Here is an 11,632-nt window from a genome sequence, read left to right on the forward strand (position 1 = left end):
GTTGCCATCAGAGATATTGAAACCATAGACAATCAAACACTGGGGTTTTGTTTGCAAGCAACAAGTGGTGAAGGGAGGCATTATGAGTGATGACTTGATTCTGAAACCACATCTCATGTGCTTTACATACAGAGAGGAGGATATTCATTTTATCTTATCTTCTTGTATGCATATCTTCACCATTATTGTTGGGAGGAAGTGTGTGATTTTAACCTAAAAGCTTGCTTGGAATTTGTGCTAAAAAACCCAGAATCTTTAGAAACAGTATCTATTTGTAAGCTCCAAATTACTACTTCTTGTTCAACAATGACTACATATTACCTATTTTTCCAATACATCTTCATTGCTGGACAATGAATGCTAGCAGCTGGATTTATCTCATGGAAAAGAAACACTAGAATGAAGTTGGCCTAGTAACAACTAGAGTCAGGAGCACACCAAAAATGAAATTCTAATGGAACAAATATGTGGAAAAACCAACTGTAAGATCGTGAATCAAGACACCCACCTCAATCTTATGTCTTTACTGGTTAAGTTTTGTTTCTACTTCTTCCCCAAAACTCCGTCAGTACGAGTGACAACTTAGATGCCCGGAATTTATCCATACATCACAAGCATTATGCACCAACACATGCATCATTTTGTTAATTAAGAAATTCTAATGCTTGGGGTAAAATGCATAAATGGCTAATGCTTTCGGTTACAAGTCTGGAAACAGCAAAACACTTCTATTAGATTTAGTCTTACAGCAACTTTATGATACTATCTACTGCTTTAACTATAACCTTTTCTAAACAAACTGTAATGAGAGTGAGAGAGACTATATACCAGATCAATTTAACAGGATACTAGAAATCTCAACCAATTTTTTCCCAAATGCTTTCTACCTAGGCTTGACGATTGGAATGACTTCACTAACAAGGTTACTTCCAGATACATCTGATGACACATAAGGATACTTCACCGTAGAGGATGATGATGGCGGTGGAGTCACAACTTTTTCCACATCTGTGAACAAGTGATCTGCTGTTATGGCATCCACCTCAGGCATCACACTGCATATGCTTTCAAGTTCTCGAACCACCTCTGCCATTGAAGGTCGTGCATCTGTCTCTTCTTGGCAACACTTGAGGGCCAAAGTTAAAAATTTCACCACACTTTCAGAAGGATAAAATCCCATTCGCCCATCAATGAGCGAAAAGATCATACCAGATTGATAAGCATCATTAACCTGAAAAGGACGAAAACTATTTCCTTTAGATATATATATATTTACAACGGACTATTATATTAGGCACTGCAGCCAGGCCATTTAAAATGTTAAATTCTATAATAAAATACTGACCACATGCAAGGAATTCTGATTTTGGCTCAACTAACGGGGACACTGTTTCATTTGAATCTAAAATCCAAGATATTAATAAGTACACTCCTTGGCAGAGGTCTCACTCAAGGCTGGTGGTGAAGATTGTTTAACAAATTCATGTCTGCCATCTTATTGAAGCTGAAACTGAAACTTGCAAAAGAGGATCTCTCTCTCAAGTATTTATGACTATATAAAATGACAAGGAGAGAGAGACAGAGAGACAGAAAGAGAGTAAAAGCTGCCTCATTTTTTTTGGCTGTAGGAATAACATGAATTACGGAGCAAAATTTTTACCTCTCTAACGATGTTTTTGCCATGTGAGATTGCCTGCATCCCAGTCAGGAGTTCTAGAAAAACAACACCAAGACTATAAACATCACTCTTGTCTGTCAGCTTATTAGTTAAGAAGTACTCTGGATCTACGTAGCCCTGCAAAGTTACATCAAAGAACGAGGAAATAAAGAAATCAACACCAGTTACTTTCATCACCTATGGCATGCAATTAAGCCTATTTCATCTAGTTCAGGTTCCACTTCTTTCGTTCTAAGAATAGAGATATTGATACAAATCTTTTTTATAAACTTATAACTTAACTCATGCAAAAGACAAAATTCTCTTTGCTAAATATCATATATACGAGTCTTACTGGTGTTCCCATCACAGCTGTAAATACAGAGGTAGGAATCGCCCCTTCAATATCTGGAACTGGGGCAAGTCGTGAAAGTCCAAAATCAGCAACTTTTGCTGTGTACTTAGAGTCCAATAATATATTGCTGGCCTTGATATCTCGGTGAAATATTGGTGGATTAGCGTCTGTATGCAGGTAGAGGATGCCCTTAGCTGATCCTAGGGCAATTCTCAATCTCATAGCAAAATTCAGAGGATCTTTAGACTTGGCTGTGTTGTTATACACATAAACAATCAATTAGCCCATAAAGAGAGAGGTGGAGAGTGGAAATGTGATGTTGCAAATCCTATATTACAGTTTTCACTTGCAATCATATGCTATGAAGAACGCTCAGAAAAAACCACAATGAAATCGAGAAAAGCAAAACTTAAAGGATTATAAGCCATACCAGAAAGTTGATCTCTTAGAGTACCATTTGACATAAACTCATAGACCAACATCTGCATGCACAACAATACTTGCGTGATGCTTTTCCCCCAAAAAAAAATCAATGCAAATTCAGCAACTGAAAGCAAGAAAAACTAGTCCTTTGTCACGAAACTCAGAATTTTGTGGGAGAAAAGTCCAGCTCATGAAAAAGAAAAGGAAGGACTCTATTCTCCTAAGTGCATTGTGGAGATATCCAACTTTTTTTTGTACATTTTTTAGAAACAAATAGGCCTTATTTATGAAGAATTCTGAAAATGCTTCTGTATTATCAATGAATAAAGTTGCATCTCGCATTTAATGCCCCTAGATTGAGTTTAATTTCTTCTGTCATTTGCTATCATACAAAGCAACTATGTATGTGGTTTGCGTCTTTGGTTTTTCTGCTCTTTCAGCTTTCAAATTTTTAGTTTTTATTCCATCAACTTCCTAAGTCGGAAGGATTTATCTCCATGTCAATTCAGTAATAAGATTGATGGATAATCCATTTTATTGATTTTCTTTCAATATTATTTTCAGTTGAGATATGAAAAGGCACCTGTTCACGTTCTTCATCACAGTATCCAATTAAAGAAACAAGGTTCCGATGATGTAACCTTGACAAAAATTCTATCTCTGTCAAGAACTCCTTCTCACCCTGCAAGGATCCCTCTTGTGCACGTTTTATGGCCACAACTGAACCATCAACCAGAATTCCTTTATAAACCTTTCCATAGCCTCCTTGGCCAGCCTGAGTGGAGCTGTGAAATTTTTTTGTAGCCATAGCCAATTCTCCATAAGTGAAAGCCTTCACACCATCAATTTTCATGAAGGCCTTAGATGCTGCATATCAAATAAAGGTCCAACGTTGAAAATGAGAGCATAGTGATAGACGCTGCATATAAAAATGCTGTGCCCATTGTTTAAAATGATCGATACAGCCATGAATGTAACTATCCATTAATATTTCCTGATTCAGATACAAGTACAAGTCTAAATACAGATGTGATAACAATGAACACAAGAAAATTTATAAGCATGTTACAGGTCCTTAAAACTAAGTGAATGTAATCCAATAACAAATTCTTAGGCAAACCAAAAGCCCCATTGATATGACCACATACTATCACAAGATATTTCCTGCTAGAAGCAGAATAAGGATGCTGAGTTTGAAGCTGATAAACATGGATTCTTCAAAACCCTTTACAGGGTTTGACAAGATACAACTAGCATGCATGTCAAAAATGAACTCATTCATTGGCAAGGGACTTTGTCTAAAAGCTGACCAATTTCTCATCTTCTCAGAATGCATATTCACCTACTTAGACAAAACAATATTAACATAGAATGTAGAATGCATCTTAGTCTAGGCTTGAACATAGAGCTGGTCTGAGCCAATATGAAACCCAAGCCTTACTGTATATGTTTCAGTAGACTCTCTCCTCTCTTAATGATGTTTCTAGTCATGGCACAGTCCAAACTTGGCTGAAACTTGCCCAACAGCATTAGCTGAGAAAGGCAAGATATTGAGCATTTCAGGCCAGGCTGAGGCATTCCTACCTCAGGATAAGCTTGGACAAGCATCTCTCTGGCCAGATTAACAGGCCTAATTTGGATGCAAAATAGAGAAAATTGCAGAAACAGTGAGAAATCATTACATATCTTCCTAAAAATCCAAACATCATAAACAAAAGATATTCACCATGACGTTTTCTTGAAATTGCCCTGATGTTCCTCATACGCCTTCTCAGCACCAGAAGAAAAACAATTAAGGACAATGTTACTCCAACTGCAATGGCCCCCAATACCATGCCAGCCAATGCGCCTTTGCTTAAAGAAGACTTTGGAGGGGTGGGAATTGCTGTGAGATTAGTGAATACCATGAGCATAAACAGAATCAAAAGTATCCATCAACTTTCATCTCATATATGAACACATCAAAGGTGATAAGATATGACTGAGGCATATTTTGTCCATGAGTGGGGACAAGTCATAAGTGACATATGGCAAAAGCAAGTAGTGGAGCGACAATCTGTAACATCACCAGTGTGAGTTTGTGGCTGCCATTCTGGTCAATATAGAACATTTCGTAATTTCCCAGCAAATTAAAATCATCTTGAACTAGATGAAGCATTGCAGCTTTTCACTTATGTACTGGATCACAGAAGTGCAACTGTAATTGTTATACTTCTTAAGGGAGCATATCTAAGATGAAAGCCCTGAACTGTCAAGATCAAGCCCATCTTCAACAAGATTTGGCAGCAAAAGGAAAGGCCATCTCCACTTAAATATTAAACTTACACACACACACCACATGTCATTCAGAGTGACAAGCATCAAACACCAGTAAAAGAGAATAATTCCACATGCCAAAAATATTTTTTTTAAGAATAAAGGAATTGTTCCAGAGAATACATTCCTCAACTTCTAAAACAAGCATCAGTTCTAACTTCAATAAAGATGTCACAAACTACTTCAGATAAGGGTTTCGAGACAAACCATCTCTATAAACATCCAATAAAGTGAAGTTCAGAAGTTCATAAGGTCCAATGATGTTTCTATAAGGGATTTTCCATGATCCAAACATGTTCATGATTCGCAGAACCTCACTGTCATTGAAAATATGATCTACTGGAAAAAGCTTCAAGTACATTCTCAGTCGTGGTCCTTCTTCCCATTCAAAAGAATCGATGTACAGTTGTTGACGGACTAACTCGAGACCAGATGTCATGTAGTCCTCAAACTCAAATCTGTACGGAAGGAAATCTGAGAATCCAGGACTTTTTAACCGAAATCCAACAAGCAGAGGGGCAGCACAGGCACAACCATCAGATGTAGGGGAATCTTCATAAGAGGGTGGACAAGAGCAAAGCAAAGTGTTATTTGTTGGACCCTGACTTTTACTTTCGTCCTCACTTTCAGATCCACAAAACTGGACTAGGTTTGGGTTCGAGCATAAGGGATTCCCTTGAAGCCTGGAAGTCAAGAATCAAAATGTATCACATGATCATTATATCAATGTGTCTTTCCCACATTACAATACTAATAAAAAATATCTATTCCACCTCAAAACACTAAAACCAAAAAGAGCACACTCTTTTACCAGGTAGACACCCCAGTATGAAGATGGGTTTTATCACACAAGAAGATCTACATGAAATAAATTGGGACATTGACATTAGGAAGCAAGTATAGAAACAAACCAGACAGTGACATTTGAAGGTAGATTGGTAATGCCTGTAATATTTGAAAGCTTGTTGTTCTGCAACTCCCTGGAATATGGAAGAGCTGTGAGCAATAGCATAGAAAATCTAGAACGAGATCCTTTGAAACTTATCGAAGTCAGCCCAGGAGGATACAACTTTGAATGTGATAAAAGAGCATGCAAAAATCAGGACAAAGAAGCAACTTTATCTTCTATCAATAAAAGCACAAGGTACTTGAGAGCGTGAATGCCCATAAACTGCCGTAGAAATACACTTTCAACCAAGGGAAACAGTAACATTGCCATTCAGCTCTTACACTATAAGGCTTTCCATTTTGCCCAAAGTCCTATTTTGCCAAATGATGGATGGAATAGAGCCACTCAATGCATTGTTCGCAATTAGCCTGCCATGGGGAACAAATTACAGAACAATGTCATTTATTTTATGAACACTTTGAATTCATTGACTGAAATTAACTAGTAACTGGAAAATCTAATGGTCGAGATAAGTGGAAACAAAACGTTCTGTAAATACGAAGTAAATGATGATAACATTGAACACAAAAGGATTAAAGAGCAAGTGGGAGACTACTCACAGACTCTGGAGACGAGGAAGGCCCGAAAAGTTGATGGGAATTTCTCCAGTAAGAAAGTTGTTGGATAAATCACTGGGTACATTGTTCATATAATAGATTTTAGAAGTCAAGGGTAATCTTAGCATAAATTATCTTCAAAAACTAAAAGAAAATTCTGTAAAAACTTTGTGACATCTGAACAACAAATATAAACAAAAGTAAAAAGGATGCACATTACATCTCGTTAGAAAGATGGAGAATCTTACATAGTTGTAATCTTCTCGGAAAGCCTATCTTGAGGAATGGATCCATTTAGCTGATTTGAACTGAGGTCTCTGAAATTCAAGTAAGTATAATATATGTAGAAGCAGTGAACAGGTTGTCTTTTACAAAGTAAAGAAAATTTTATTCGGCCTGAACAATTAGTATTTGTCAGAAGCTCATCCTAGACCATCATTTAATGACATAAACATAAAAATAAAATACCGCCACTTACAGATAAAGAAGGTTTGGTATTCTGCTCAACTCAGGCATTTCTCCTTGCAAGTTGCAGTTCCTAAGGCTCCTAGCAAAGCAAATCAAGACATAAATCATAATTTCTCAACATGGACAGGTGAATGTGCATACTTCTTTGATTTCCAACTTGCATATAAAGTAACTAAGAAAAAAAAAGCTTTGTGACAGTCAATGAAAATAATGTAACCATGAGTCAGAAGAAAAAAAAAAACTGACTGGTTCTGTGTAACCATGAGTAATGTTTCAAAAGATTCAATGCTCCCTGCCACCTTAGTTGGCTTAAGCAACCCAAAATCTTTGTTCAGTAACATTCCCTTTTAAATTCCTTTTCTATCGATGTTTGAGTAATTTACTTTTCACTACTTGTATTAAAGTATTTATACTTTAACAGTACTTCCCACTTTGTTTTACTATTTTACTTTAGGGAAAAAGAGCTTCTTCTACGATTTGGCAAAAAACATAAATAAAAAGTTTTAGCCTCACACCTCAAGGCCAGCACCTTGCTCTGCCTTTACTTCTGAAACTGACTTAAAAACAGAGGATAATAATATGCACTTACAACTTACGCAACTTGGACATTTTGCTATAAGAAGCTGGAATTGTATTCCCATTGAAGTTGTTGTTATCAAGTTGACTGCAAAGCAAAGACATTGAACGCATTACAAAACTTTACACGAGTACTTACGTAATATTATTTTGAAGGAAAAGGAAAGTTTAGAAATCATTGTCAAATCACCCCTTATCCCAAAAGCTTAACCTGATGGAAAGAAGTAGATTTTATTATTTTTATATCTTAGCACTCCCCCTCACTTGTGGGTCAGACTTCTTCTCAATAAGTAGACCCAACAAATAGAATATTTAATTAAATGGAGTAGAGTGTCGAGTCAGGGTTCCAACTCAGAACCTCTGCTTTGATGCCATGTGAAATCACTACTTGTCCCAGAAACTTAAACTATTTGAAAGATGTAGATTTTATTATTTTTATATCTTAACAGTCTCTCTCACTTGTGGGTCAGACTTTTTCTCAATGAGTAGGCCCAACAAGTAGAATATTTAATTAAATGGGGTAGAGTATAGAGTTAGGGTTCAAATTCAGAATTTGGCTCTGATACCATGAAAAAATTTATGGACCTAACTCATCTCATAAAACCGGTTTTACTAGAGATGATTGTTTATTTTTTATAAACATGCCAAAGACCTTGCTCACGGGCAATATAAAATTATTCCTCAACAATCATAACCTTATTCAAGTTGAGAAGCAAAAGAAAAAGGCAACAAATTCATATATTTTGGATGTAATAACGCTTGTGATTAACGTAAACATATTGGCATCAAGGATAGTAGGAACTATAATCCATAAACTTGCCATTTTGAAGTATATGTGATAGATATAAATATATCAAGGATAGTAGGAACCATACAGTATCCTTAATTGTGGCATTTCAAAGAACTCTGGTGGCAGATACCCTGATAAATTGTTGTTATCAAGAAGCCTGCATTAACAGGGAGAAGATGGCCACTGATCTCATGGATTGTACAGAAAGATGTATCATCATGAAATATGAAAATATGACCAATCACTGACTTACAAGTGAATAAGACTTGGTAATCTGTATAGCTTGGGCGGGATTTGCCCACTAATTGAATTGTTGTTCATGTGACCGCTCACATGGGACAAAAAAGGGAAGAAGGGTTAGTCATGACTCATTACAGTACTATTTTGAGACAATATGTGAAAACACTCACAAATGCTTTGTTTTGTTCAAATTTGCAAATGAGATGGGTATTGGTCCTGATATGTTGTTCTGGTCAATTTGTATCCTGTCCAAGTTTGGAAGATGACCAAGCTCTTCAGGTAATGGACCTGTTAATTGGTTTCCATTTAGAAGCCTGGACACATGGAGTATTAAATATGGAATCAGAGTAAAGCCAATGTACTGCATATCTCTGCAATATTCAATTACCAGATATTCAAAATCGTGCCTACATATCAAGTAAATTAGTTTGCACACAAGGAATATCTCTAATACCATGTGGAAATCAGAAATTTTTAATGCATAAACTAGTATCATATCTGCATTTTTTTAATGGCATAAGCAAGAAAACGTTTTTACAATATTGGTTATCTAATCTCTCCCATAGAAAAAGATGATCAACTTACAAGAGTTCCAAACTAGCTATATTGCCTATCTCCTTGGGTATACTCCCACTTATGTTGTTCCACATAAAATCCCTTAAACAGAGTAGAAAGAGAGAAATATATTAGTAGGATACATAAATCAAAAGCCACCACGGTGTAGAGAAATTTTTTTTTCCAGAATATCAACTGAAGAAGGTATCCAAAAACTTCTATTCACATAAAGATGTGAAGCGCAGAAGTCTTTCAAAGATGCTTCGCCTTACAATATTGTCAGGTTTGATAAGCGGCCAAGCTTTGGTGATAAACTCCCTAACAATTCCATTTTCCGAAGTTGCCTGCAAAGAGAAGTCCAAATGAAAATTATTAAAGCATCAATACAAGTTTTTCAGTAGAACTGCCCATGTATTAATAACGCCAAGTTTTGTCGAAGCTTGATATTCTTATACTTGAATTTTTTATGATTACAAATCTATATGAATCTAGTCATGAATAATGATTGAGTCAATGACCAATAAATAATATAGTAAAGTATTAGTCAATAATGTTTTGGACAATGGAAATATCACTGAAATTGTAAATAGTAAGGATGCATTAATCACATTTACACCATAAAACCTAGTTCCATCTGGTAAATATCTTCTACTGGACATGATGCTCATGCAATGTCTTTACAATTCTCACACCCAATGAGGGACTAAATACAATATGGATGTCACAACTTCCCCACTTCCTACTTAAATCTTTGACGTCTTTGTCAGGCCCCATATCACAATCCAGTGCTAGGTTAGCTCTACCGTTTATCCAACCAAGGGATTTATCTGTGTTGTACTCCTAATACACAAATCAAAATTATAGTTGAAACTCCCTTCTATCACTTGTAAAGCCCAACTTCACTTGGTAAACAACCTGTGTGGAACTTGGCACCCCCTTAAAGCCTTCACAATTCACCTACCTAACATGGGTCTGAACATAAGTCTGAGGTATTAAAAGGAAAAAGCACAGATTCATCAAGATGTGTTGGTGATATTTTCTAGCAAAATTGGGAAACACGTCCAATATTGAAAAAACGAAATTCAATGAACTGAAGAACCAAGGAAATTTGTTCCATGGCACCAATTAATATGAGTAGATATGAAAGTGGAATAATAAACATCTCAGTATGCAAGGGGACCACAGAAACAAAGAAAGAATAATTATTTAAAGTGAAATAAATAAGACAATTATTTGGGCTGATAGTCCTGTCTGATATAAATAAAATATAGGAAAAGGCTAAAATCATACAATTTTAGAACATGTAGATATTCATCATTTAAAGTCCCATTGGAGCACACAATCCCTGCCCAATTTGATGTGCACGGATCTCCTCGATCCCAATTTCTCAAATTGTTATTTGGATCTATCAAACTTCTCCTGATTTCCTCCAATGCCTTCACTGCAAATTAATACAAGTGTTAACCATCATCAGCACGAATATTGCAAAGAAAGCAGATTCATTTTGAAAATATACATCAAGATTTTTAGTAGAGCCAAGTTTGAGCATACACATTTTACAACTCAACTATATGTAGCACTCTTCACCACTCACTAGAGGGAAGTGAGTACTTGATATTGAAGTTACTACAAATCACTTGTTGTAGGATTCATATAGCTAAAACACGCCTCCAGGTGCAGTGAGAGGCTTTTAAACAAGCATTCTCTCAAGAGTGTCTTTGCCTAAAGAAGCTAAGGAAAATCACCTTCCTCCGGATGAGTGATGGAATTCTGTGCTCCAGTGAGAAGTGAAGACCAACACAACCATGAAATAAAAAATATTCCATAAGTCCAGGCTGTTGATTGATACATCCCAATAAGACTGCCGGACTATCAAATTTCTCCTAGTATCCAACTTTGGGAATTGTTGTAGCATGCGAGTTCTCCACCTTATAATTGGAAAAAGTATCAGAACTTGCTGGATTGAGTTCAAAGCAGCTGAATTTGTCAGAAGCAAAATAAATATTAGCTTTTCTAACACTGGGAAACAATGAATAACCAAAAAGAAGGGCAATGAAAAAGCCCCAATCTCTAGGCAACAAAACAAAGAAGAACACTCAAAATTCTTGTACCATACAACTGGGGTAGAAACAAACGAACCAAATTCCGAGAAAAACGGAGAAACCTTACCATAAGAAGCTTGAATATTTAGTTGATAACCCAATCAGAATGATGGAAGCATCTATGGTATATAACGTGCAGTTGAGAATTAACCCGAGGAGGACTTGGGCAATAAATAAATAAATGGGGTTGAAATCTGCGGTGGTATCTTTCTGACCGGCTCGCCATTATAAATGCTCAAGCATTTGCTGCTGATGTAGATTGTTGCCATCTCTTTCACTCACCAACGAGTTGATTAGTAAACGCCGGGAGAAACTTTGGCAAGAAATGAGAGAGTTTAAAAGAGTTGGGTAATTTACTTCTGACAGTTGAGAGTAGCATTAAATGCTTGATCATCGGCGGAATAAGGCTTCCATTAAAATCTAAACAGAAACAGTGCGATTATAATAACGGTCGGAGAGAGGAAACTGTAACAATGGCTCCAAACTTCAATAAATTGGTTTTGTAATTCTCTCAATGCATTGTCTCTCTTGACGTCTTCAAATCGACAGAGTTCAAAGGTCAGACAACCGCCAACGTGTTGGGCCAACTCCACTACCCGTCTTTCAAAAGACCAATACCCAAAAAAAAAAACATTGTACAGTAT

The 11,632-nt window shown here is 36.4% G+C and overlaps 1 protein-coding gene across 4 annotated transcripts; it reads right to left on the minus strand.

Annotated features, from left to right (window-relative positions):
- Positions 1-711: 711 nt before the first annotated feature.
- LOC108986651 (probable LRR receptor-like serine/threonine-protein kinase At1g06840) lies at positions 712-11,474 on the minus strand. 4 transcript variants are annotated; one of them, XR_001995397.2, is made up of 22 exons: positions 11,056-11,474; positions 10,632-10,863; positions 10,177-10,327; positions 9,159-9,230; positions 8,917-8,988; positions 8,502-8,645; positions 8,345-8,419; positions 8,177-8,248; positions 7,315-7,389; positions 6,736-6,804; positions 6,506-6,574; positions 6,261-6,332; positions 5,982-6,068; positions 5,663-5,731; positions 4,959-5,434; positions 4,162-4,320; positions 3,019-3,302; positions 2,443-2,494; positions 2,013-2,263; positions 1,661-1,795; positions 1,346-1,510; positions 1,132-1,231 (listed from the first exon to the last, which is right to left on the minus strand). XR_001995397.2 is itself a non-coding variant. In XM_018959344.2 (21 exons), the coding sequence occupies exons 2-21, from the start codon at positions 10,735-10,737 to the stop codon at positions 884-886; spliced, it is 2,838 nt and encodes a 945-aa protein (XP_018814889.2). In that variant the 5' UTR covers positions 10,738-10,814; positions 11,056-11,471; the 3' UTR covers positions 712-883. The 4 variants fall into 4 exon arrangements, 3 of the variants coding, with proteins under 3 accessions (XP_018814889.2, XP_018814891.2, XP_018814886.2); XM_018959344.2 differs by lacking the exon at positions 1,346-1,510 and having other exon boundaries at positions 712-1,231; positions 10,632-10,814; positions 11,056-11,471; XM_018959346.2 differs by lacking the exon at positions 1,346-1,510 and having other exon boundaries at positions 712-1,231; positions 8,345-8,416; positions 11,056-11,471.
- Between the last annotated feature and the right edge of the window lie 158 nt (positions 11,475-11,632).

The sequence above is a fragment of the Juglans regia genome, chromosome 14 (assembly GCF_001411555.2).
Source record: "Juglans regia cultivar Chandler chromosome 14, Walnut 2.0, whole genome shotgun sequence".
NCBI lineage: Eukaryota > Viridiplantae > Streptophyta > Magnoliopsida > Fagales > Juglandaceae > Juglans > Juglans regia.